Source organism: Acinonyx jubatus, chromosome B4 (assembly GCF_027475565.1).
Source record: "Acinonyx jubatus isolate Ajub_Pintada_27869175 chromosome B4, VMU_Ajub_asm_v1.0, whole genome shotgun sequence".
NCBI lineage: Eukaryota > Metazoa > Chordata > Mammalia > Carnivora > Felidae > Acinonyx > Acinonyx jubatus.
Genome location: NC_069387.1, coordinates 130,571,228 through 130,597,901, shown reverse-complemented (window position 1 = coordinate 130,597,901; position 26,674 = coordinate 130,571,228). Strand labels below are relative to the sequence as shown.

Sequence of the window (26,674 nt, the reverse complement as noted above, 5' to 3'; positions counted from 1 at the left end):
CTTAGATGTGGCCCGGCTCTCAAGGAAGCCCTGGGCGTCAAGGACGTAGACGCAGACACAGGTGACCCCAGGGCAAGGACGTGACAGCTGCAGTGGGGCTGAGGGCAGAGGCTGTGGTGACTCAGGCAACGGCCCGGCCTGTTCAGGGCCTGCTGGGTTGTACCAGCTGCACCAACCACCACACTGGGGACAGAGAACAAAGTGGGCCCCACTCTGGGTGCAGCAAGTGGGACTCTAGGGGGACCCCGGCTCCCCTGGCAGGGAGGGGCCCCAGCAGGCAGCACTTTGAGGCCTGCCCTCTGCTGGAAAACCTCAGCTCCCCAGATGGCACCTTGCTTGGCAGCTGCTGGCGTGCTAGGGCCACCCGCCGTGCAAACATGTCCTTAAGAGGCCTCAAGCCTGTAATCACTGCCGAGTCTCCTCCAGGAATGAGGGCTGGCAGCTGGCGACGTTCCCAGGTCAGGGTCTACAGCGACACGGCAGGGCAGAGGACAGGCATCTGGGCCCCTTCCCTCGATGGGTGACGGGTCACAGCCCGCAGGGACAAGGAAGGGTCCCTGCTGGGAACTGACGGGCACACTCTCCTCTCTCACAGGCTGCCCGGCCTCCTCCACCAGACCCCAGCCTTGAGAGCTTCTCAGTTCCCAAAGGCTGACAGGTCTGACGGACAGTCTCCGTCTTTTAGTCCTTCGCCAGTCTCTCAGGGGAGTTAGACTCATACGTGACGCCAACTCTGAGCGTCCCAGAGGGGGACAGAAGGAAAGTCACAGGCGTGGCTGATGCCACGGACAGGTTCAGGGAAGGTGCTGTGCAGCTGGGTCTCTGGGTGAGACCCACACACGCATCTGCAGCAGGAAAGAGAAAGCTGGTGGATTGTGCCCGACCGGCATTCACTCCATGGCTACCCACCCAGGAGGCCAGGTTTGGGGGAAACAGAGTGCCACTTAAAAACCCATCATCTCAGACTCCCCTCCTGTCCTGCCCCAGGATCCACAGGACACGAATCCCAGAGGGAGGAGGCGGCCTGCGCTGCGGGCTGGAATCGCGGACCCGCTCCAACCACTGCCGCCGAGGGACCGCCCCCGGGGCCACATGGGCCCACGGAGTCCTTGCCACCCCCCGATTTCCCTCAGCCTGGACCAGCCCTCTGACCTCCGTGGGGACCTACTCTGGTCACCGCACTGTCCTCCAGAGAAAAATTGCCCGTCCTCTGGCGACCACGGTTTGGAGTAGAGCGTCTGGGTTTTGGGGATTGAAGAGCAGTGAGAAAGCTGTGAACACAGGTCAGTCCGTTAATTAGCTGTGAAGGACACAGTAAAACCTTGGACCGCGAGTGACTTAGTGTTACCCAAGCCGAGCAAACATCTGTAATAGATGTTAACTTGATAAACGAGAGATGTCCCGCAACACGAGTCGTTCGCGACGCCGAACGTCATGTGATCACAACTGAGCCAATGGTTCTTGAAATTCTCTTTGATACGCAAGTGCTTTGGATGACAAGCATGTTTCTGGAATGAATTATGTGTGCAAACCGAGGTTTTACCGTACTTAGAAGCCCACAGACATCTGGGAAGGATCCTCTATTTTCTTTTTTCTTTTTATTTTTTTGTTAATGTTTATTTTCAAAGGAGAGAGAGACAGAGTGTGGGGGGGGAGGGGTAGAGAGAGAGACGCACACAGAGCCCGACGCGGGGTTCAAACTCACAAACCTCGAGATCATGACCTGAGCCGAAGTCGGACGCTCAACCGACTGAGCCACCCAGGCGCCCCTCTCCTAATCTCTTATTCCTCAAATTTTTGTCTTAACTACTAAATTATTATGTAGTTTATGCTAATTTTTAAAAATTGTTTAACGTGTATTTATTTTTGAGAGAAAGACAGTGTGAGCGGGGGAGGGGCAGAGAGAGAGGGAGACACAGAATCGGAAGCAGGCTCCAGGCTCTGAGCTGTCAGCACAGAGCCTGATGCGGGGCTTGAACCCGCGAACCACGAGATCATGACCCGAGCCGAAGTCAGATGCTTAACCAACTGAGCCACCCAGGCGCCCCTAGTTTATGCTAATTTTGACACCCTATAAAATAATCCAAACACAGGAGATTATACCAACATTGTATGCATTTCAGGCAATGCACACACTGGCCAGAGGAAAGAACAGATATTCAGACTCTGCATTTCAATTCCAGCTTCATTTACTACCTGTGGTGATCCTGAAAGTCTCTGGGGTTTTTTTGTTTTTTCAACTTTTTAAAAAAATGTTTATTTGTTCTTGAGAGACAGAGTGTGAGTGGAAGAGGGGCAGAGAGAGACAGAGGGAGACACAGAATCCGAAGCAGGCTTCAGGCTCTGAGCTGTCAGCACAGAGCCCGACGCGGGGCTCGAACCCACGAGCTATGAGATCACGACCTGAGCTGAAGTCAGATGCTTAACTGGCTGAGCCACCCAGGCACCCTGAGGATGGTCTGTCTTTCACTTACATTCTCCTCAGGACCCGAGGAGCCAGCCAGAAAGAACACAGCCCCTAGAGCTGGCTGATCAGGTGGCTTTGCCTCTCTGAGTCTCCATATCCCTGACCACAGAAGTGGGAACAGTAACACCCACTTCTCCAGGCTGACATGAGAGTGACGGCCGAGAAGCCCCGGGTACACCGGCGGTGCTCAGTCAGCATCCCATCCCTGGGTCCAGCCCCTGTGCAAATGCATATCTGTGGGTGCTGGTGCACTCAGGGAAGTCCTCCCTGTGTCGCATTGATACTTGCAGGAGCAGGGCCCTGAAGGCTTTCCTCTCAGGCCAGGACTGCTGATGGACTGAGCAGCTTCCTCCCTTGTGAAAGGAGGGGTGGAGGTGAGGCCCATAGAGCCCAGCCGTGGTGAGGCAACTTCACCTCTACATGTGGGACCCACCACGTGAGAATGAGGCACCCAGGAGCCCTGGGCATGTGTCTGAGCCACTGACCCAGAAGAAAAGAGCCCAGGCTCTCAGGGAGGGCAGGCTGAGCCGACCACACCTCCCAGCCTCGGCAGCCACACCTACTGTGCACCTGTTCTGGTGGGGGTAGCAGGGGGCGCAGAGGTGAAGTCCACGTGCCTAAGCGTCCACAAGCTTCTCTCAGCTACAGCACGGAGCCTGCACAGATAGAGCCTCAAAAGACGTAGCCACGGTTACCTGATTTCACCCGCAAGGCGGTTTGCATCTCTACTTCGGAGACTGGGAAACTGAGGCACAGAGAGGCATGACACCCCCAGGCTGACACAGTTCAACCCTTCTGAGCACTCAGACCTGGGGAAATCCCAGCTCTGCCGCTTGCTCACTGCACAACCTTGAGGGAGTGACTCCCCATGCCTCAGTTTCCCCATCTGTAAATTTGGACTCATCATCGCTTTCTTGTACACTGGCCGTAAGAATGAAATGAGATCATGCACGTGAAGGAGCCTCATCAGATGCCTAGCGCAAAACAAACCTCGATTAGAGTTACTATGCACCCCACAATGCTATCCTTCTAATTTTCTCCCATTGAGCACGCCGTACTTGCTAAGCGAGTGATCGTGCCCAACATTTTGCTATGAAAATTTCAAACACACAGCAAAGGTGAAAAGAATTTTTAGTGAACACCCATATACTACACCGGTAAAATTCTACCACTTACATTTAATAATACATGCTTTATCAATATTCATCCATCAGTCCATCTTATTTTTTGATGCATTTCAAAGTAAACTGAAGACATCAGTCCAGTTCCCCCTAAATACATTAGCACTTACTGCTTTGGATGTGAAATGTACATACACTGAAATGCACACATCTTGAAAGTCATTTGCTGAATTTCGACAAACGCGTATACCCACATAGCATAAATATCGCTGTCAGAACAGAAGACATTGCCGTCATCCCGGAAGGACTTCTCAGGCCCCTTTCCAGTCAGTCCTGCCTCTCTGCTCCCAGGAGGCCACCACTCTTCTGACTTTTTCCCAGTTAGAGCAATTTGCCTGTAGTAGAATTTCACATAATAGAAGACATGATTTCGTAACGCAGGGCAGCATGTACTTGTCTCAGCTGCCGATGGCTACATAACGAATTACTGCAAAGTTCAGCAGCTTAAAACAAATTTATGATTTCACAGTTTCTGAAGGCTTAACTCGGTCCTCCGGTCCCCAGGGCTGCAACCGACCTGTCGGCATGGGCTGCAGGCTTGCTTTCAGGCTCTACTGACGAGACTTGCTTCCGAGCTCACCCAGGAGGGCGTTGGGGCGCCCCCCGCCCCCAGTGGATGTTGGCAGGAGGAGGCATCTTTCAATTCCTTGTCAGGTGGCCTCTCCATAGGGCGGCTCATCGCACAGTAACCAGTTCTCATTGGAGGAAGTAAGTGAGGCGGGGCAAGAGAGGACCTACAAGGTGAAAGCCAGAAGCTCTTTGTGGCCCAGAAGTGACATTCCTGGGGACGCCTGGGTGGCTCAGTCGGCTAAGCATCTGACTCTTGATTTCAGCTCCGGTTCAAGATTTTGTGGTTCGTGAGATCGAGCCTTGCGTCGGGCTCCACGCTGATTGTGGACACTGCTTGGGATTCTCTCTCTCCTTCTCTCTCTCTCTCTCTCTCTCTCTGCCCCTCCCCCCTCAAAATAAATAGATAAATAAACATAAAAAAAAAAAAGATGTGACATCCCTGGAGTGACCCCTGCCACCTGGCTGAAATAGCTCAGATGGGAGAGCATTAGGCTGAAGAAGTGACTTGCGTTACATTTGCTATTCGTTAGAAAGAAGTCACTAGGTCCAGCCCGTGTGCAAAGAGAGGGGGTGACACAGGGGCCTGCGGACTGGGAGGCCGGATCATTGCGAACCACCTGGGAAGCTGCCTATAGCCCTCTCTTGTGGGACGCCATGGCCTGCCCATCGCCAGCCAGATCAGCCTTCCTGGCGACTTTCTCCAGGTGCTCATCTGGTTCTGGGAGATGACCACGGTGCCGGACCTGGGTCTGTGACCCTCAGCCTGGCCTCCTGGGTAGGAAGATGCTCCTCCCTCACCCAAAGCTGACCTTTGCCTCTGCCATCCTCCCAGGAAGAAGTGCTTGTGGGGAACACCCCAAGCAGGGTGCCCTGGGTGGGGGTGAGTAGCTTACCTGGGTCTACGTTTAGCCGGCAAGTCCTGATGGCTCTATGTGGCCAGGAGACTGCTCGTCATTTTCAACACCAGCACGGCAGGCTGTCCCCTCATTTGCCCAGGGAGGGTGACTCTGGGCCATGGTCTCTCAGTGGGCCGATGGCGGGAAGAACCCCGTACCTTCCCAGGAGACACAGGAGGCAAAAATGCAGGCACACAGATTCACCGTATGAGGACAGAGAGCACAGAAGCCGGCCCAGGCTGTGACTCGCCCCTGGCCTGCCTGGGACCGTGAGCCCAGACCGGGGGCTCTGTCCCTGGTGTGCTTTCTTCCATTGTAAATCTGAGGGAAATGGCCAAGGAGAGCAGCAGAGAACCAGAGATGGAGGGAAATCAGACCAGCCGGAGAGACAGATGGACAGAGAGACACAGGCAAAGAGAGACAGAGAGGGAGGAGTGAACGGCAGGGAAGACCGAAGGACCAGGGCAGGAAGAGTCCGAAATGAACGAAATGAAGCCAACCGAAACATCAGCTCCAGCACCCAGGGGAGACCTCCCTCCAGCACCTGGCATCTGCTTCCAGAGAAGCTCAAAGCCACATCCCCCAGGTGCTTACATCTTGGCTTGACGATAAGGACACCCCCGAAGCTGCCAGCCTGGTCCCCTGCCCTGAGCCAGGGGCACAGAAGCTGGCTCGGGGACCCCAGGCCGCTGCGCAGGGGGAGATCAGACCCGACTCCCGGAAGAGGGCACAGCCCAGCAGGCACTGCCTCCCACCTCAGGATGGGTGTATCAGTGCACACCACTTGTGTGCTCTCTCTCTTAGAGATGAACATTAAAAAAAAATTTTTTTTTAAAGGACGAACCCCATATGATCTCACTTACATGAAGTCCCTGGTGGCGATGAGTTCACGGAGACAGAAAATGGGATGGAGGGTGGGGGAGGGGTGGGGGGTTGCTGTTTCATGGGGGCAGTTTCTGTTTGGGAAAACGAAAAATTTTGGAGATGGATGGCGGTGATAGTTGCACAACATCGTGAGTGGTAACGCCGCTTAAGCGGAAACTGCAAAACGGTTACAATGGTGAATTTTAGATGTATGCTACCACAGTATAAAAATATACATGGCTAATTAAAAAAAACAAAACCAAACAAAACAGCGAGGTGTTGAGTGAGAATCAGCCGAGAGTGGGGACAGCCTGGAGTCACAGGAAATTTTCCAAGGTGGCAACGTCCAAGTTGAGGCTTGCAGGCTGAGGATCGAGGAGCCTGGTGAAGGAGGCAGGTGTGAGGGGAGTCCAATGGGAAGCCGAGCTGGTGGGTGGGTGAAGACCAGAGCACCCAGGGGGCCTCGCACGGGTGGGGCAGGCAGAGACAGGACCAGAGGGCATTCCCGGCTCAGGGTCAGAATGACATAGGGTCGAAACTGGCAGGGAGACCACGAGCAGCCTTCCAGGGCCACCGGGGCAGGCATACGGGCAGGGAGCTGCCCACCTCTACCACCCGCGGCCCCCCGCAACCCCTTCCCCTCTCTGATGGGCTTGCCAGATTTAGCAAATAAAAATTTGGATATCAGATAAACAACAGATTGTGTTTTCAGTGTAAGAATGTCCCCAATACTGCACACTTTCACTAAAAAATTATTTGCAGTGGAAAATTTCATTGTGAAATTCAAATTTAACTGTGTGCCCTATTTTATCCGGCCACCCTACTGACTTTGAAGGGCTGCTGATGCGTTTGCGTGGCTGGCTCGCTCTCCTCCTTCAAGCCTTGGCTCAAACGACTGGCTTCCCAGGGGGTCGTCCCCGACCACCCTGATGGAAGGGCCCTCCCCTGCCCTGGTCACTCCCTGTCACACATATACACCCGCTCCACAGCCTTCCTGGCACTGGCAGGCTCGGAAACGACCTCGCCCATGTGTCTGCTCCTTATTTTATGTCCCCCACTCTGAGATGCAGGCTGATGGGTTCAGGGACCTGTCACTACACCCTAGCAGCTGGCATAGGCCTAGCACGTAGTATATGCTCAACAAATACCTTTGGAAAGACGGAAGGGACACTTCCCTGGAGGGGCAGTCAAGAAGGAGAACCAGAGGATGTGGGTGGCCTGGGGGCACTGTGGGTTGGCTGGTCTTGCCCACGCCACCACGTCCCCCTGGTGATCGGAGCAGCCCTGGCCTGGCCCAGATATGGGGTCTGCAGGTCCGAACCAGCCCAGCCCAGGCCAGCCTTGTCAGCTGCCCTTCCCCGCAGGACCAGCCTCCTGTCCACACAGTCCCAAGGCAGCCACGTTACCATGGCAACAGCGATCGGAGGTCACAGCGTTGGAATCCAGAGGTCGCCTCCCTCCTGGAACGCCACCACCTAGTCAGAATCTAATTTTCATTACAGCCATAATAGTGGTTTTACATAATTGCACATATATTAATACCTAACGTGCCAGTGCCTATTTGGTTAAAATTCATGAATTCGGGTCTAAATAAAAAGTGCTGATGGCTGAAGTTTTTCATTCTCTTAAAGTGTGCTTGGGTCGGTTTTTTAAAGTCAGTCTCTCTCCTTGGCAACAACTTGCTCTTAATCCTATTATTAATGGGTAAGGGAGAGGAGAACAAAGCAGGGCCCTGCTCCCTGGGGACGCAGCAGCTGCAGAGGGGGCCGTGGCCACGCAAGTGACAGTCACCCCTGGCACTGCCTCCCTGTGTGACCCAGAGTACACCATTCTGTCTCTCTGGGCCTCGGCTTCCTCTGGTAGAGAAATGAGAGATGGGTTTAGCTGGCCTCCAAGATCTCTTCTGCTTCCAAAACACAGGCACGTAGCTGACATTTGCTGAGGCTCAGCCTGGCACCAAGCTCTGGGCTGGGAGGAGGGACGATGGTCACTGTCTTTGAGCTGGGACGCAGCCAGGCAGCAGACAAAGCCACGGAGCAGCTTGGGAGGCTTCCTGGAAGAAGTGACATCTGAGATGAGACCAGAACGGGTAAGTAAGGGTTCGCCAGGGAATGGGGAGAAAGGGAACAGGTGAGGCGCTGGAGGTGGGCCTCGTCCTACAGGACGCTGAGGACAGGCCCAGGTGGTCAGGGCCAAGGCCATGTTTAGACAGAGTTGGGGCAGAAGGAGTAAACCGGGTGCCCACTCAGCCAAGGGGCTACTGCCATGGGGCCTGTGTTCCCCAACACTGGTCACCCTGCCGTGCGTGGGGCTTGGGCACGGTGGCTGGGGCCCGTGTGGAAGGAACCACAGACAGGGCCGCACTGGGTTCTTCTCTGTGGCCCCAGCATCCAGCTGGATCGGGGCCCACTAGCTTATCTTCCTCACAAGTGTTAGCGGAGGGAATGAAGCCAGAGCTTGCCTGAGGCCTGCGACCTGTCAGCTGAGGTCTGTCAGACCGGGGGCCCCGCACACCTGCCTCTCTTGCCCCAGACCTGGGCCCTCCCTCTGGCAGGCGGCAGGGCGAGGCGGCGGCCAGAGAGAGGCCGGGCTGGGGGGAGAGGTGTGGGGTGGGCAGCGGGTGGGTGGCCCCCAGAGGGAAAGGCCTTGGAAAGGCCCGACCACAAGGGTCCCGGGAACGAGGAGGCAGTGGCGGGATGGGGACAGAGACGGCGGGAGCAAAGACTGGAAGGAGAGCCACAGGAAATGAGGCGGTGATCGGGGACGCGCCAGCTGAGGGGTCAGGACTTCATCTCGCCGGCAGCCTGGAGCCCTGGAGAAGGGGCCCCTGGGTCTGTCTGGTGGGAACCCCGTGCTGGCTACTGGGAGCTGTGGATCGGAGGAGCTCATGCCGGCTCTGGGAGGTCCGTGACCATGCAGGGGCACCCCAGGTGATGAGACGCCTTAGCAGGCAGCAGAGTGGGCGATCCGGAGAGGCTCGCGGCAGGCAGAGGGCAGGCTTGGTGATGGGTCGATGGTGGCAGAGGCAGAGGGAGGAGTTGTGGCCAGCATCCTGGTTTTCAGGAGGGGCTGGGTGATTGGGGAAGGCCATCTCGGGGTTTGGGATGCATGGGGTCTGAGGCGCCAGGTGGGGGAATCCAGCAGCTCTGCCTCAAGGGGCTGGGAGAGGAGGGGCTGAAGCCAGGGGTCCACAGGAGCCAAGGTTCCCTGGGGACTCTCGGCCCTGGGATCCACAGCTGGGCGGCTAAGCCAGGCCTCACAGGTGAGGGGTGAGGCTCAGGAGGGGCAGCCCGCTGGTCCAGGGCCCCAGGGTTCAGACGGGTGGAAAGTGGGGGTAAGATCCCTCTCTGGATGACGGCAGGCAGCCGGGAGCTGGGGCCAGGCCTGTTCTCACAGATCTGGGCACCGCAGCAGGTGTTGGCACCTGCACTCAGGTACACTCGCTGCACCTCTGCATACGCCTCAGGTTTGCCCCCTCTCCCTGCACCCCCTGCTTCATCTGCAGGGAGACAGATGCCCAGGTAGAAAGGCCTTTCGGGGGTGCCCCCGCCTCGAGACACCCAGAGCAAGGAAAGCCTAGTGCTCTGAGCAGGTTGGCAGTCAGCCTGGAGCACCACGTCCGGCTCCCTCGGAGGAACCTGGACGGTGGCAGATTTCGCTATTATCTCCGAGAGCGGCAGCGGCCAGCGGAAAGGGATCACAAGGCAAAAACGGGGGACACGGGGTGAGAGGACAAAAGGTAGCCTTAGCTCACCCCCATTCTTCAGAGTGGGCGGGGCCTCAGAGATGGAGGTGCTGCCCTGAAGGTCACACCCAATGCCCCCATGTCCCTGCCCCGGCCATGCCCCCAGGGAGAGAAAGGATACATGCGGGGGCAAGAGGCCCAGACAAGGCTGGTGGGGATGGGCAGCCCCTCTCACCACCAGCTTGGCGGTTCTGCTCTCAGCCTGTGGATGTCCAGTCTCTGGACTTCTCTGGGCCTCTTGCCTCATCTTGGAGGGCAGTTGTGACAGTTGCCCATCCCAGGGACCACACCCCAGGCCTGGCGTGTCCCCTCCTCCCGGCAAGTACACAGCAGTCTGTCCTTTCCTGCTCCTAGGCAGGTAGGTCACCCCCACCCCTGGATCCCAGAGTTCAGTCTTGGCCAATCAGAGCATGGCAACTCCATAGCACATACCCAAGTCAGCTGATGAGATTCCATGGACTTTGCCAGACTGTCAGGGAGAGAAGCTGTCATTCATCTGGGGATGGGTAGACAGGCCCTAAGCCTGGGCTGCTGCTGGCCACTAGGGGAGGAGGGGAGCAAACATAGAAGGAAGCTGATCCAAGAGGTGAAGAGAGGCTGTGTCCTATTAACATAGTTGGAGCCCTTGATCCAACTATACCTGAAGCCGACACCATCTCTGGGCTTTTTAGCTACTTGAACCACTAAGTCGTTTCTTCTTATTTTTTTGTTTCCTCTCCTTTTTCCTTTTCTCTCTCTCTGGCTCTTCCTTTTATGCTTAACACTCGTTCGAATTGGGTTTTTGTCTTTGCAGCCGAGAGAGTCCTAATAAGACCCATAATATGAATTCAGTTAACAGTGCCAAAGGTGAGTAGATTACTCCCACACAGGCCCAGCATCTTAGCTACGGAATCAGAGCGTGAGAGCCAGGCTCCGCCTCCTCCCCAGCCCAGTAGACCTCAGCCATGGGAGGACCTTTCCATGGGGGCATTTTTTCTAGGTCCCAGACACCCTAAGCCCCACAGCTTGAACATGATGGAGAAAACCTATCACCACCCCACCCCTGGGAACCCCCCCCCAGCTCGACACCCACCCTGCTACAAAAAGAACAGCACAGACACGTAGAAAATTTCTGAAATAGGCTTCTGGGTTTTTATTCAAAACAACACGGTGGGAGCTGCCACTTGGTTTCTCTATGCCCGGGCCATCTGGGCCAGCAGGGACCAGCGCCGTCAGCAACCAGGAGGGAAGTTCATTCACACCATAGAAACTGTACAGCGACTGGGAGTGCGATAGTCACAGCGGCAGGGCCAGGCTGAGGGCTTCCTGGAGGAGGCGCCCTCCGCCTCCTCTCCAGGCCGCAGCTAAGCTGAGGCTCCACCAGGAACACTGATTATTGCACAAAGACAAAAAAAAAAAAAAAAAAAGTACGTGTATCTGGGCTAAAGAGCGGCTTCTAAGACCCCAAGCCCTTACACAGCGCAGCAAAGAGGGCCGGAGGTGGCCCTGGACACAGAAGGCTCTAGGGGAAGGATCTGGAGGGAGGACGGGCCAACGGGCTGAAACCGTGCACGCTTCATCCTTTAGGGGGCTGCCAGGTGCAAAGGCGGCCAGGGAGGGGACAGGAAGAGGGTTTGACCACGGCAGGCCATGGCCCCTTCGGGTCTTGGGTCCATCTGTGGGGGTGCCGAGGCTCCCGCCAGCCACCACTCCACAGAGCCCAGCGAGCAGATGGCTTGGGGTGCCGGCACCAAGTTCTCCGCTCTCCCCGGGGCCAGATCTGTGCGACTTAGGGTTTGTGCTTTTGTGATGAACAGATCGCAGGATCAGGAGGGCAGAGGGACCATCCAGCCAACCCTTAACCATTTTGGCTTGTCCCAGCCAGGCAATCGCGGCTAATCCCCTAACTCCTGTACACAGGAGCTCACAGGAACAAAGCCAAGCGCCTGGGAATAGCATCTGGAGCCCTCCAGGAAGAAACGCCGTCTCCCGTGACCCCCCCCCCCCCCCCGGCCACCCTGGTTAACCAGGTTAACCTGGTGACACTAGGGAAGCCACTTCCCCGGTCTGTGTGTGGAACAGCAGCACACGTGGCTCAGGGCCGCCGTGTGGATTCAAGATGACGCCTGGGCCCAGAAACTGGACGCTGCTGACCAGCACCGGATGCCAACCCTCGAACCCCAGTCTGTCCTCCACTCGGCCTTTCCGGGTCCCACGTCCCTCTTCCAGGTTCCAGCACACGCCTGTCCAGGAACATGTGGACAGGCACTCTGTCTCCCCTCTGGCCACGATCGCTCAGGGCCAGAGCAGTGCTGGGAGGGAGGGTGAGGCAGAGCTACCTGTGACCTCTTCTGCCCTGGAGGGGCACCCTGTAACAAAACAGCGCGGCAAGGGAGGCGGCACAAGGCTCCTGGAGCGGGCAGCTTGGGGCGCGGGCCCGGCCTCCCTCACCAGCCGAGGAGCCGGCAGGAGCAGGTGCGGAAAGACCCCCGGGGTCTACACGCTCCCTGAGCGGGAGGGCCCGGCCGACCCCTCACCCCGGAGGCCGCCATCCTGGGAGGGGGGTTCCTTGCTTGGGCATCACCTTGGCGTCCTCACGGCGGCCCACTGTCTGCACTTCTGGGTGAGGACGGCAAAGCTCCAGAGGCTCCAGGGCTCACCCTGCGCCACCCCCCACGCCATCTCCAAAGGGAAACGCTTTACAGACCGCAAAGCTCGAGCCACCCATTACCTCCTCCCTGGGCTGCAGCGTCCAGGCCCCAAGTGCCCAGGAGGGACCGGAGCCCATCCAGGCAGCCAACCGCCCAGTACCACTCGCCAGCCTGGCCTGAAGGCAAGTTCTTTAAGGTCAGGGTTTGGGAACGGGGCCCCCTCGGCAGGGCCCAGCAGAAGCCATTGAGGAGATCTTGCAAAGGCGAAGGGCCTGGTTATTGCTGAAGTGCAGTGTCCCCAAAACTTGCAGCCTTCCCCCTCCCCAGGACTCTGCCTGTCTGCAGATGACCTCCTCCACCACACTCCCAGTGTCCTTCTTCAAAGTCGCCTTAAATCCACTCGCTTTTGAAAACTTTGCCTTGACCTAAGCAAGGTCTGGAAATCGTGGGTCCAATGTGCTGTTTATTTCCTAATAAATACTGAAATAAATGCGTAACTCTTCAAATAAAAGAAAAAAACACCCATCTGTGAACCCATTTGGGAAGCACTGCTATTTGAACCTTGATCTGTAGCCTGGGAAAGTGGTCGGGACAGGGGAGTGGGGCTGGTCCTAAGGCTAGGCAGGTGCCCCCGCCCCTGCTTAGAACCTTATCAGGTCTGCTTCTCCCTGAACTCCACAGGAGGGGGGCAGAGCTGCTCAGGGGGTCAGCGGGGAGCAGGACCTCTCAGAATGACCATGACCCAAGGTCTGCCTGGAGGGTAAAAGGTAGTTAAGTAACTGTCACTGACTGTCTGAGCCCAGGGGGCCCGCAGGGCACCCTGGCCAGCACAGACCAGGCAGGTACTCTTGACCTCCAAGCATCTCATGGCCTGCTTAATACCCTTTCCCCTTCCTCTCTCCTGCAGCCTCCGTGCCTGCCCTCGGCCTTCCTGGGGGCAAAGCCATGGCAGACCCCCACCCCTGGAAGTGCCCACTGGCTGAGCCCCCTGCCCAGCCTTGGAGCTGCCCTCCACCCCCACCCCTGCACTAAGAAATTACAACTATTCACCCCTGATTTTCCTAAAGAAAGACGTCTAACTGGTTGACTAAGAGTGTGCTCTGGGGCATCTACAAAAGACTGTTCACAACAACTAGACAGTCAGGAACAAGACAGACACCCCAATACGTGGGGGGAGGATCTTAGCGGCGTTTCTTCTTTAAAGGAAAAAAAAAACGCACCCTGAATTTCACCTCTTCTTCTGGGCCTGTCTCCCCGGCCATGGGAACTTCAGAGGCCTGAGAGCCTCTCCCAAACTACTCCCAACCCAGGGGAGACACCAGAAAGCTCAGCCGTTATCACGCCAGCAGCCCCATCTGCCCTGGGGTAGGTTTGGCCTGGGTCCTAAGCATCAGGCAAAGGCCCTGTCGGGGCGCCGGCCTGCACCCCCCAACTTTAGCACTTTCTGGAAATCATAAGCTCTCAGTAAAAAAAATAAATAAATATATATGTCTGTCTCTCTCTCTATATATGCATATATATATTATGTATATGCACGGGAAGGACCACAGCTGGGCCACGGCTGGGGCCACCACCGAGCCGCGGCTAACCCAGACCCTGCTCAAGCCCACCCTCTCGGCGGCCTGGCGCTGGCCGGCCCCTGCGCGACCCCCAGCTTGTGGCCGAAGTATTGCTGCCTGCCCCCCTGGCTCCTGAGGTAAAAGAAGGTGAGACGGGGCGTCCGGCCGGGCCCCTGCAGCCTTCATCTCTTCCTCTTGCTAGCGGCCTCCCCCGGCTGCAGCTCTCCCGGGGCGGGCGGCAGCTCGGGCCGCGAGGGGGCCGGGCCCGGCGCGTCCTTGCTGCGGTCGGCGGCCCAGGAGGGGCTCCGGGCCAGGCCGCGGGGCCGCGAGGGGGCGCGCGGGCGGCCGGGGCCGGCGGCCAGGCTGCTGGTGCTGCTGAACCTGCGGGCGGGCGTGAGCCCGGGCAGCGGGGGCGGCGGCCCGAAGAGGGACGTGAGCGACAGGCTGCTGAGGGTCTCCGAGTGCTCGCTGCCCGCGCCCCCGCCGCCCGCGCCGCCCCGGCCGCCCGCGCCCTCCTCGTCCGAGGGGTCCATGGAGTCGTGGTGGGTGCAGCCCGGGCTGGTGGAGCCACCGCTGCTGTGGCTGCGCTGGTGCGCCCGCAGCCCGCGCAGGGTGAACAGGCCCCGGCCCCGCAGGCTGAGGCGGCGGCGGGCGGCGGGCGACAGGCCGGCCCGCGGGCCCAGTGCGGGGGCCGGGGGCCCCAGGGCGCGCCGGGGACTGTCGCTCAGGGTCAGGCTGTCCTCCAGCGTGGTCTGCAGGCTGCCGGCCGAGCTGCTGCGGCTGGCCTCCAACGACGTGTCACTCCCCGTGGCCTGCAGGGAGGCAACAGGGGCTGGGGGCCGCGCAGTGTCCCCCAGCCCTGCCCCTCCTCCGGCGGCCTGCCCATCCCAGGGACACAGGCACGTTCAGCCTCTCCCGAGCCTCAGGAACTCCCTCCCGAATACATCCAGGACCCCACAGCCTCTCCCCTCCACCACCCATCTGCGCTTCTGGGTGGTCCTCAAGGAGGTCACTGGCGGTGACTGGGTTCCCTGCCCCACCGGGCTCCTCCGGTCCTCAGCTGGGAACCTGGGTCATTTTACTCAAATGCAATCACATCGGTCACACCGGTCACACCGTAGCCTCAGGGCCCCGCCCCACCCCTCTGGGACCTTCCTTCCCACCAATCTCCCCCTTGCCTGCCCCCAGTCCCTAACCCCACCCCCCAGCCCCAGCCCCTGCTGCCTGGAAATCTCTTCCCCAGACACCCACATAGCTCACCCCACACTGCCTTCCCAGAGCCTGGAAATGCTCCCTGCAGAGCCCCGTCCCGATGCAACATCCTCTCTAGCATGCATCACTCTCAAGTCGACTGTCCTTTATATGCATTTATTTTGGCTTCCCATCCCCCCTCTCGCACCCCTGCAACACAGCAACTAAGCGGTCCACCGTGCAGCCTCCCAGCCTAGCACACAGCCTGGCACAAAGCTGGGGTCAGCAGTGGGACCAGCGCCGTGCCCGGCTCAGCTGCTGTCTGTCATACTGTGTGAGCCGGGGCAGCTCCTGCTCCTCCCTGAGCCCTGGCACCCACAGAGCCTGTCCGCTCTGTGCCCTCTGCCTGCCCAGGAGGTGGCCCTGGCCAATGCTGTACAGGAGGTCCCACAGGCCAGACCTCCCGTCCCCCAGATCTGCCCCTCCACCTCCACCTGGACATCAAGGTCACACTCAGATGTTCCCCAGCAGGAGAGCTCCCGGAGACGGGGAGGCGCCCATACCTGCCGGAGGAGGGTGCAGTTGACATTCGGCGACCGCAGGGATGCCCAGGAGCCCTGCAGGGCGATCTTGGGGAGCGTCCCAGCGCCAGCCACCTTCTCCTGCCCTTTCTGGCTGGCGGACACAGCAGGGTGGAAGAACTCCGCAGGCATGGGCAGGAGCGGGCTGGAGGCATCCGGGGAGAAGGGAGTCGGGGGTGCAGCTGGGGAAGGAGGAGAGGAGGAGGGGGAGAGGGCTCAGGCTGGTGGGTCCCTGGACGCTGGGTTCTAGCCCCGCAGGCAGAGAGGGCTTCCTAACAAAATGACTGTGAGACCGTGGGTAAGTCTCCCTCTCTGAGAGTTGGTGTCTCCACCGCGAAACCCCTGTGACTCCTGGCACGCGCAAAAGCAAGCCTTTGGAGCCAGCGGACCCAGGCCCCAGGACCCCTGGTTTCCTTCCTCTGCGAAACAGGGACCACAGGCCTACTTGAAGGGATGGAGAGAAGGCTGTAAGAGCAAGAGCCAGCTGTGGGGCTCCCGGCCCGGGACCAGGTGCACGGCAGATGCCTGCTATGATCAGCCACCCTCTGAGGGTCTGGACACCCCATGGGGTCCAGCCAAACCTGGGGGCCCCTCTGGGAGGGCGGGCAGGGTGGGCACTGCACTGGATGGGCAGAGCAGACGGAATGCTGCTGGACCTGTCTGGTCTGCTCTGCTGGGGATGGAGAGGGGCAAGGAGAGGGTGAGAGGAGGGCTGGGGCAGACCTGGGGCAGAGCCAAGATGGCTAGACAGCTTGAATGCCCCCAGCCGGGGGAGGAGGGGTTCCTATTCTATATCATCTCATTATTAAAGGAACACACAAATGAATGATTAACTAAAGGGGATGGGATTTCATTCAATCAGAATGGCTCTTGGGTCCTGTGCCCTGACTTCTGGTCCAGGAAGCCTGGGGTCTGGGGTCTTGGTACCTCAACCACCAAGGTTGGCTTTAGGGAGAGTCCTTGGAAAAGTCACTCTACCCCCAGCTCCCAGAAGGCACTCCATGCCAGGCCTTCCAGAAAAGTACTTGGGGTGGGCTCAGGGTCTTGGGAGTCTCTCTTCTGCTGAGCTCCTCTCTCTGCCCTCTTCCCCAGCCAGTGCTGGGGAACCAGATTCCCATCACCCTCCAAGGGGACTAGAGGTGAAGGTGAACCCGAACGATGAACAGATGAACTTGGTCCTCTCCTCGTGCCCACAGCCCAGCCAGAAGCTCAAAGCACAAACACAGGATGCTGAAGGTAGGGCCGAAGGATACATTTGAGGACATTTTACAAAAGGGCTACTGAGGCCATGAGGCTTTCTGTTGTTCAACATCTCCTTCTGTGAGATCTGTGGGACAAACACCTCTCAATTTCAGCTCTAGAAAATCGCTATGATAATTTGGCGTAATTTTGGATAATTTTCCTTCTGCTTAATGAGAGCTTCGTGTGACCTGTTTCCCTTTTCACCACAGCTCCTAGGAGCTCACCATGAATCTCCTGGGCTTCTGGTATAATTGCTAACTCACCTCTCTGTATTATTGATCTTTTGTCATGGCCCTCAGACCTGAGAGTCCCATCTTTTATTGTCAAGTACCCATCCGGTTCTTCCTGGACTCAATGTAATAGTCTGGGCAAAGACACTAAGGAAAGCACTCAGCCAGCCCCTCTGAAGCAGTCGCCGGAGACTGGGGCCGCGGGGAGCTGGTGGGGGCCCCCACCCTCACCTCGGCCGCTTTCGTGTTTCAGCCAGGACCGGACGGGGTTGGATGGGACAGTCTCCCTCTCCCACAGGAAGTTCTCAGGATCCGACGAGACGGCCGTGTTGGACAAGGGGAAGAAGCATTCGCCCCCCTCTCCTCCGTGCATGGGCTCAGGGGCATCCGGCTCACCCTACAGGAAAGGGAGGGAGACGGGTCAGGGTGGTGGAGAAGGGGACAGAGGCCGAGCCTGCCCCAGATGCCTTTACGCCCCTGCTCCATGGCCCGATGCTCGGGCCGCTCTCACTGCCCGAGATGGCCTTCTCCTCGCCTCTTCCACCTGCCCACAATCGTCATCTTCTAAAACCCGGTGAAAGGGCCCCACTTCCAGGAAGCCCTCTCTGGTGTTCCAAGCAGGATGCAGTTTCCTGCTCCCTCACTCCTTTCTTGACCTCGAGACCCCAAGGGTCTTCCTTGTCTCGTAGCCGAGTGCCTGGTACAGACCTGGGCCCCGTGTAGAAGTCAAGTGCAGGTTGGTGAAGGGATCAGAAGACAGGTGGAGCACCGCGGGGCCTCCCTGTGAGCACGATCTCTCGGACAGGTCCCTTCGCTTCCACATCCATAAATGACAGAGTAAACCCTCCTTCCTGGCTGTGGCGCCCGGAAGCTGCCTGGCAGTCTTTCTGGCACTCCCTAGGCCTTTCCTCAGCCCTGCAGGCAAGGTGACCCCCCACCCAGCAAGCGCCTCTAGAGCTGCCTCAGTGCCCCCTTCCAAGGCAGATGGACCCCCCATGACTTCCTCTATGAGTCCAGAACAAAACCAGACTACACCCACCAAAGGCCAACCAGGCCCCAGAAATGGTGACCCTGACATCCTGTGTAGGGGAGAAGCACAGGGGTGCGGGGAGATGCAGGAAGGGGCTGGGTGGCTGTGGGGGCTGCAGGAGTTGTCAGCTGTTAGGGAGGGGAGGGAGGGCGCAGGGAGGGAGGGAACTAGAAGGTGGAGCTGATGGACGATGGCCCTGGGGACAGTGGTGCCAAACCCAGTCTGCCCTGGGGGCCTAGGGGAAAGAGCTCTCACGGGCAGGGCCACTGCACCCCTACCTCAGGCCAGGCAGTGCCCCTCCCCCTCCACAATTCTCTTACATCCCAGCCTCGAGGTCACAAGCCCAGCAGCAGACCCCTCCTGCCTGAGTCTGCAAGATGAACCCAGTGGCCCTTCCGGCTCTCCAGGCCTCCTCGGACCGCCGATCTCAGGGGCAGAAGCTGGGTACCGGCCCCAGGGCTGGCCTCCCTGTTCTGCCGTTGCAGCTGTGTGGGGTGCACAAGCCGCCTCACTCCTTGGAGCCCCCATTTACTCAAGTGCGAAACGGGGCCAATCCCCAATACCAAGAATCGGGAGACAAAACCTGAGTGTAAGCGTCTGACACACAGTAGGCACTTTCATCTGGTCCCACTCCCCTCTGTTCTCTGCAGCCTTGAGCCCCTACGCCCCATGGGTTTGTCCTGCTTGGAACAACTCCCATTAAATGAATAATAAATATCCAAATAGGGGCGCCTGGGTGGCTCAGTCGGTTGAGCGTCCGACTTCGGCTCAGGTCATGATCTCCCGGTTCGTGAGTTCGACCTCTGCATGGGGCTCTGTGCTGACAGCTCGGAGCCCGGAGCCTGCTTCGGATTCTATGTCTCCTCCTCTCTCTGCCCCTCCCTCACTTGTGCTCTCTCTCTCTCTCTCTCTCTCTCTCAAAAATAAATAAATGTAAAAAATAAATAAATAAAAATAAAAAATATCCAAAGAAACGAGCAGTGGCTGAGGCCACTGACTGCCATGACTGGGGCCCTAACTGGGTCTGTTGCTGTGTGACTTCAGATAAATCACTCCACCTCTCTGAGTCCCACTGCCCTCATCTGACCCACCAGAGATGGGGGCCCACCACACAGCAGGTGCAGCGTAAATGGTGCACTGGGAAGCAGCAGTGTCCTGGCCGGCCAGGCAGAGGCCCCACGGGGCCACTCACCCTGCTGTCTTTGGGGCCGAGTGGGCAGACCGTGGGGCCCTCCAGACTCAGGTCATCACCCAGCAGGATGGAGGAGGACTTGTCTGAGTTCAGGGAGAAGGCCTCCGTCTCGGCCAGCTGCACCTGTGGGGAGGGGCGGCGGCCTCAGTGCGTCCCTGGGGCAGGGATGGGGCAGGTGCGGTCCTCCGGAAAGACACGGGCAGGTGGTTAGGGGTGCAGAGACCTGCTGAGCGTGGGCGCTATGCCACCACGCTCAGGGAGCCCGGTCCGGGCAGGGGGTGGGGGTCAACACGATGGCATCACAACCGGCAGCGTGCCAGGCCTGGGCTGGGCCCAAGGGCGGGCTTGTTGCCGTGGGCTGCGAATGCTGCAGCTGGCCCACTTGCCCCCAGACCCAGTGCCCCTCGAAGCTGGCCGGCGTTGGCCAAGTGGGCCCAGGCTGTTCCCTCGGGCTGGCCCCCACCGCCAGGCGCCAGCTCCCTCCGAGGCTGCCCTCACCTCTTGCTTGTCGTGGTGACACTTCTCGCAGCCGGCCGGCGAGGAGTAGTGATGGAAGATGGAACCGGACAGGTTGTCAATGATGGTCAGCTCCCCCTCCAAGGAGTCCTTGATGATTAAAGAGACGCTGTCCAGCCACAGGTTCTCCTAGGCGGACGGGGACGGGGTGGGGACAGGCGGGATTATCGGCCGGGTCCGGGGACTGTGGGGTGGGCGAGGCTCGGCCGCCCTCCCGGTTCTCTGCGCCCGTGGCCTGGGCCCGACCCCCTCGTCACAGGGTCGCCCCTTCGGCGGGGCAGAGCAGGCCGGGGCCCAAACGACCGAGGTCTCTGCCTGAGGCCTCGGAGGCCCAGCTGCCCCTCCAGCCCCGCAGTGCCGCCCTCGGCGACCCTCGCGCCCTCTCCACCCCTGCCCACCTGGGCCGGAGAGTAGCAGCGCCGGCACAGGCGGCCCTCGGCGTCACCCCCGCCGCCCGGCCCGCCCGGGCCTCGGCCAGGCGCCCCCGGGGAGCTGGTGGGCGGCCGCGGGCTGGGACCCAGGCCGTGGGCCATCTCGAGCTCCAGCTCGGCGTCCATCTCGGCGTCCTCCTGGGCCTCCTTGTTGCTGTCGTCCAGGTGCTTCATGAGCACGGCCACCACCACGTTGATGAGCACGAACTGGGCCGTGAGCACGAAGCTGACGAAGTACAGCGGTGACACAAACTGCAGGCTGCTCAGGCAGCTGCGCTCATCGTGGGTGCAGTCCCGCAGCGTGTCCTGCGGCGGGTGAGGGCCAGTGAGGGCCGGTGAGGACCCGGGGCCCCATCCCCGCCCTCCACGAGCCCCTCCCTGCCCAGTCCAGGCCAGACTGGGGCCACAGCCAGAGAGTCTCTGCCAGGTGAGGAGCAGCTCCAGGGCCTGGACCCAGGAGGAGCGAGGCCTGCAGCCCCAGCCCCGGGCTATGGGCCCCAAGTCCTGGCCTCGGGCAGAGTCGTGTCCCCTAGACGCGGAGCACCGATCCCGGAGTGGCAGTTAGGAGCCGACAGAACGCATCCTGGGCTCATCGCCACCTTGCTGAGCTTTAGAGCCCCAGGCGGGTCCCTCTGCCTCCCTGTGCCCGGCACTCCCCTCCCGTGTACAGTGGGGCGCTGGGCAGGCAGGGGTCCCAGGAGCAAGCGCTGTCAGGAGCCTTGCTCCCAGAACCCAGACTGGTTTCTCTCTCCCCACGGGTACCTTCATGATCCCATTCCAGTTATCGCCGGTCGAGACCTGGAAGAGTGTGAGGAAGGCCATGCCGAAGTTCTCGAAGGTAGCATGCCGGCTCATGCCCTCGCATGGGTTCTCATCATTGCAGACTGAGAGAAGAGAGGAGGTCAGCCCTGTCTCACTGCAGAGTCCCCTGCCTGGCCCACCCCGCACCCGGGCCTCCCGGCCCCGTCTCGGAATCCCCGATCCTCGAAGCGCGTGTGGACCGTGCCCAGCCCGCAGATGGAGAAACTGAGGCTCAGGGAGGGCTCACACAAGCTGGCACTCAGACTCCGGTGAGCCTGGCTCCCCGCCCCTTCCCCCCACTCATATATCAGGTCCTCAGAGAGAGGACACAGGGGTGAGGGCCAGCCCCCAAGGGAGCATCGCTTTCTGAAACCACCCTGTGCAGGGCTGGGTCGGCATGGACTATGTTGCCCTCGGCCTGTGCCCTGCCCGCTCTGCTCTCCAAGTCAGGGGTCTGCTATAGAGGCCTGGAGGATGCAGGTGGATCCAAGCTAGCATCTCTCAAAAGCTACTACCTGTCCCCGGGGGAGGGTGTAGATGGCTGAGGGTCACCTCAGGATGGGGCATCTCCCCACCACCGAGACCCTGATGTGACGCTCTGCGGGTGTCTCAGGCCTCCCCACCCTGCCAAGGCCCTCCTCCAGGCCTGTTCCGCCCCACGCCACCCGCCCCCCCCCCACCAGCCCAGGTCTGCTTCCGGAGTCACTCACCCAGCTTCCCGAAGAGCTCCACGCCGAGGGCGGCGTAGATAAAGAAAAGCAGCATGAAGAGAAGGCCCAGGTTGCCCACCTGTGGGGAGAGCAGGCGGGGCGGGGCCAGCCTGAGGGTCAGGCTCCAGTGCCCATGTCTGCCACCCCGCAGTGACCTCCCCGGGGGAGGCCGGGTCCCACACGGGGCACAGAATAGTAACAAAACGCTTGTGCAGCCTTTCCCGTGGGCGGCTGGTTCAAGCGCCTCGCGTTCATCGGCTCGTTCACCCCACACGACCATCCGTGAGCTACGTTTTACTCCATTCTGAAGACAGAGTCATACTGAGTGATGAAGTGACTTGCCCAAGGTCACACAGCTAGCTAGTAAGTGGCAGGACTGGGATCCAAACCCAGCAGGCTGACCGCAGGCTCACAGCTGCCCCTCCACACACCTGTGTGTGGTGGGTACCGTCCCCTGCCTGAAGGCAGAGAGGGAGGCAGGGAAGTCTCAGCAACAGGCTGCCTCCTCCCCGAAGCCCTCCTGGGTCCCTCCAGTCTGACAGTGTACGTGTAACCGGGGGACCCCTGTCCCTGTCCTCTGCTGGTCTGAGAAGTCCTTGAGAGCAGGGACGTGGCTGGATTAAGTCTCATCTGCCGCCTCAGGCCAGCACGGGGCCTGGCCGTGGAGAGGAGTGCACACAGGAGTCGTGCAGGATTGTGAGCCCCAGAAGCTTCCTGCAAAACCCAGCCACCCCCATCCCACAGCTCCTGTGGGAACAAAACGTCCCAGATGACAAACCTATTTCAAATCTATCCATACACCGGAGACCGCCTTTAACTCAGCCAATGGTTAAGACAAGGCTTGAACACACTCTTGCCCTGGAAATGGAATACCTCCTAGAGCGCTCAGAAGGCCTGCACAAACAGAATCAGAAGGGGGTTTGCGTCGACTGCTACGGGGTAAACCACGTTAGCCACAAACTCCTGTCGTTCCTCTGCTCCAGAGGAGGATTTCCTTCTGAGCTGCTCTACAATCCTGCCAATTGTGTCCGACTAATTAAAAGATGCCCTACTCATTAACGGTACGAGCACTTCTTAAGCAGCTACAAAGCAAGGCACTGGGCACGGCCCTGGCCCTCGGGTCAGCCTCCCTCCCTACGCAGGCCCAGGTGAGCCGCGCTTCTGAACCAGGACGGACGTCACCTTCCCCATCAAGCCCTCCCTCCACCTCCAGCATCTCCCTGTGCTTGCACGGCTGCGGCAGCCTTCTCACTGGCCTCCCTGCCCCCAGCCTCTCCTGCAACCCACTCGCCTCACGGTCAGTAGAGCAACCTTCTAAAAGGCAGCTCTGCCTGAGGCCTCCCTTGTCCAGAACCTCTCGTGATGCCCACTGCCCACAGGGTGAAGTCCAAGTTTGCTGTCCTGGCATCGAAAGCCCTTTGTGACCTAGCCCTGTGGGCCCCTTCCCGGCCTAACCTTCCAACCCCAGACTCCAGCCACACAGAAATCAGATGCCATTTGCACAGTCTGTTCCCTCTGCAGGGAGAACCATCCCTCTGCCTTTGCCTGGTAAATGCCTCTGCCCCACCCCTCAAAGCCCAGGTCACAAGTCACCTCCTCTGAGAAGCCTGCCTTGTTGCCGCCTCCCTCTGCATCAGGCGGGGCTTGGCGGGAAGTGTCATTTTCATACCACTTTATATAGAATGGAGGAGGAAAGGTCAGCTAACAGATTATGGGGGATTAAGGTGCTGATGTGAGTCTAATGACTATTATGTTTCCTACTTGAAGCCGGGTCCTCCTGGGCATCTCCGTGTGCCCTGTGCAAGCTCAGGATTGCCTAGGGGTCAGGGCATCGGAAAGGCGGAGGAGGAAGGCATAAGGAAGCCAGGGAGGCTGGGGCCTCACGCTCCCCACCCCCATCCCTAGGGAATCTTACAGTGCGCCTCCTATAACCCAAGTCCTGAGCCCTGCTTGATGAGCTTTAATTGATTGTTTCACACAACACCCCTCGAGATAAGCCCTGTTATTATTCCCACTTCACAGGCAAAGAAACCGAGAGACGTGAGAAGTTAAGTCGCGTGCCCCTGGTCTCACAGAGGACTAGGCCTTGATAAGAGGCAAGGTGGCTTGAGTCTGGGCTCCAACCCACCTCCCGTCTGCACACCCCCCACCAAGCCCAGCTCACCCCCACCTCCCATGTGCCAACCCCCTCTGAAGACATTTCCTGTCAAGAAAAACCACGTCTCTTTGAGTGCACGCCCTGCTTGCTTTCCAGCCAGATCCGACGCGACGACCCGTGCGGCTGTCCCTTTGTAAGCAGGCTGCTGGGATGCTCACGCCAAACGAGAATGGAACTCGCTAGCACCCACAGCCCAGGTCCCTGAGAGAGCCAGCTCTTCCTCCACCTTCCCAGGGTGGCTAATCTTTCACCCTCATTTTTATCGCGCAGTATTCGTGCCCTTTAAAACGCCTAAAATTCCTGAAGACTAGATGAGTCACAGTGAATAAATGAATGTGCCTGAGGCTCACCTCAGAGCAGGTCACCCTGAGGGGAGGGGCGGGGGCGGGGGGGGGGGGGGAGGGGACGACTGGGACTGCAGAATTCCCAGGAGAATGAATTCCCAGGCACCCTCTGTGGCCCTGATCCTCTCTCCCTTCCACTGAGCAATGGGATGCAGGTGGGGGGACTTGCCTCCATCCTAGGGTTTCCACCCAGGTCAAGGTCTCACGATGTCCCCCCCAAACATGTCCTATCTGAACCCCCCCCCCATTCACATCACCACCTCCTTCTGCCAAGCCACTCTATAAGGTCAAGCTTAAAGTCCCCTGACTTCCCCCAGGGAGCATCAGGACCCCCATCCCTCTCTCCCACCACTTTGTAGGCCTCCCTACATTGCCCTGCGGCATCTGTCCTTCCCAGTAGTCTGTCCTTCCCACTCCCGAAGGCAAAATATGGCTCCTGAGAGCCCAGCTCAGCGCCAAGAACAGAGCAGGCCTTGGCGAGCACCTGAAGTCAGGAAGACAGGGGCAAAAGGGACCTTTCCATCTCCCACAGCCCCTGCCTCACACTGCCTCTCAGGAGACAGGATTCTGCCAGGGCTCCGGGCGGGCTGGAGGAGAAGGAAGTGGAGGCCGGAGTGACACCAGTGAGAGCCAGGCGGGCTGCCAGGAGGAGTGGCTCTTACCTGGGGCAGAGCTTGCACCACGGTGTCCAGCAGGGCCCGCATCCCCGTGGCCATCTTCAACAGCTTCAGCACTGCGGGCGAGACCCAGCCCGGCCCACTCAGCCCCGGCCAGTGGCGATGTGCGTGTGCACGTGTGTACGTGTGTAAATGAGGCAGCAAAGTGAAAAGTGGAGGCGCACGGGAGCAAAGGGGACGGCTCTGTGACGCCACGCTGGAAGAACGTGCGTGCCGCTGAACGCGGGGTGCACAAAGACACGTGGGCACAAGGCGTGGACGTCGGTGTGAAAACGTCCCAGGAGAAGGAGGGCACGCGCAGTGGGAACAAAGTGTGTCAGCGAGCACGAAATTCACCAAGGTGAGATAAAAGCAACCAATGGGCGCCCACATTTCTCCCTTCCCTCTGGCTAAAGAGGGCTCCGGTGTGAGGTGCTGAATTTCTCTGCGCCCCTCCTCACCTCGGACCCTGGAGGCCACAAGCTGTGGCAGGTGGAAAAGCAAGAGGCCAGGGCTGAGGCAGGAGGTTCTTGAAAGAAGTGGAGGGACAGCCTTGGGGGGAGGTGCGGGGGCCGCCGGGGGAAGCCAGGGTTTTAAGAAGCATAGAGGCCTGGGGGTCCCAGCCAGTGCTGGACACATGCCCACGAGGAACTAGAACTGCATCCCGGAATCTTCCCAGCTGCCCCGGGTTCCTTTCATCCCAGCCTGAGACTGGTCTGCACGGGTCACAGTGTTATGAGGAGGTGCGGGTGCAGTGAGCGGTCTGTGGACAAGGATGCATGTGTACACACGGGGGCAAGTGCGTGTCTGGTGTGTGCTCCCCCTGGCTGCCGTTCTTCTCCCTGCTCCGCAGCCCATTACCCACCCACGCCCCACCCCCTGCCTGTCCCCAACCAACTCCTGGGAGTCCCAGCCTGCCCCCACCCGTCCCCACCCCATCACCCTCGCCCCTCACCCCGAGCGATGCGCAGAACCCGCATGATGCGGATGATGGTGGGGTTGATGGGCAGTGCCGCGTTGATCTCAATCTCCTCCAGCGTGATGCCCATGACCGACAGCAGCACAATGGCCAGGTCCAGCTGGTTCCACCTGCTCAGCCGGGCAGAGGAAGGCAGGAGTGGGAGGCAGGGTGAGGGGCACTCTGGTTTAGAAATGCCTGGGTTGGGAGGAGGAACTTCCCAGCTCTCCACCCTCCTGCTGTGGCCCACGGGGATGTGTGGCCACCCTCCCTACTAGCCCCACCAGACCCCACTGGGTCTGGCTCCCTCTCTGCCCCCCACAACCTCCAATCCCTCAAGCCAGAGGCTGACCAGGCTAAATAAACAGCTCTGGCCTCCTGCCGGGGAGGAGGAATGAGCTGTGACTTCTAGATCTCAATCTTGAGCCAGATGCCTCCTCCGTGCGGCCTTGGGCTAACCCATCAACTTCTATGAACCTCATTTGTTCCCTCTGAAAAGAAGGACTAGTGTGAGGTATGCCCTGCTCTGCCTGTAGGTTGCGGAGAACCCATGAGAGATGAGCCGAAGAGACTTGGGAGAACGTCCTGCAACCATCAGGAAGAACCATAATCGCTTCCTGTTCAGGGCTGTAGGCAGCACCCGGGGGCCGCCGGCCATCAGTGCCCAGACACTGATTGGTTCCCCTCCTCTGGCTGCTCCAGGCTTCCCCAGGGGTCAGGAC

The 26,674-nt window shown here is 59.3% G+C and overlaps 1 protein-coding gene and 1 long non-coding RNA gene across 4 annotated transcripts in view; both read right to left on the bottom strand.

The window, feature by feature from the left end:
• Nucleotides 1-6,161: 6,161 nt before the first annotated feature.
• On the bottom strand, nucleotides 6,162-7,433 carry LOC128311057 (uncharacterized). Its single transcript, XR_008288978.1, has 2 exons — nucleotides 7,127-7,433; nucleotides 6,162-6,359 (listed from the first exon to the last, which is right to left on the bottom strand). It is a non-coding gene; the product is annotated as an uncharacterized LOC128311057 (long non-coding RNA).
• A 5,363-nt stretch (nucleotides 7,434-12,796) lies between these two features.
• CACNA1I (calcium voltage-gated channel subunit alpha1 I) overlaps nucleotides 12,797-26,674 on the bottom strand; it is a 134,847-nt gene continuing 120,969 nt past the window's right edge. For 2 of the 3 annotated variants that reach the window (XM_053226824.1, XM_053226823.1), the window contains exons 28-37: nucleotides 25,950-26,083; nucleotides 25,001-25,071; nucleotides 21,837-21,915; nucleotides 21,088-21,209; nucleotides 20,293-20,631; nucleotides 19,877-20,023; nucleotides 19,379-19,501; nucleotides 17,388-17,553; nucleotides 15,667-15,866; nucleotides 12,797-14,724 (exon numbers count right to left, since the gene is read on the bottom strand). In XM_053226824.1, the coding sequence (XP_053082799.1) occupies nucleotides 14,095-14,724; nucleotides 15,667-15,866; nucleotides 17,388-17,553; nucleotides 19,379-19,501; nucleotides 19,877-20,023; nucleotides 20,293-20,631; nucleotides 21,088-21,209; nucleotides 21,837-21,915; nucleotides 25,001-25,071; nucleotides 25,950-26,083 (2,011 nt within the window). In that variant the 3' untranslated portion in view covers nucleotides 12,797-14,094. The remainder of the gene's footprint in view (nucleotides 14,725-15,666; nucleotides 15,867-17,387; nucleotides 17,554-19,378; nucleotides 19,502-19,876; nucleotides 20,024-20,292; nucleotides 20,632-21,087; nucleotides 21,210-21,836; nucleotides 21,916-25,000; nucleotides 25,072-25,949; nucleotides 26,084-26,674) is intronic. The other variant, XM_053226825.1, reaches the window with a different exon arrangement.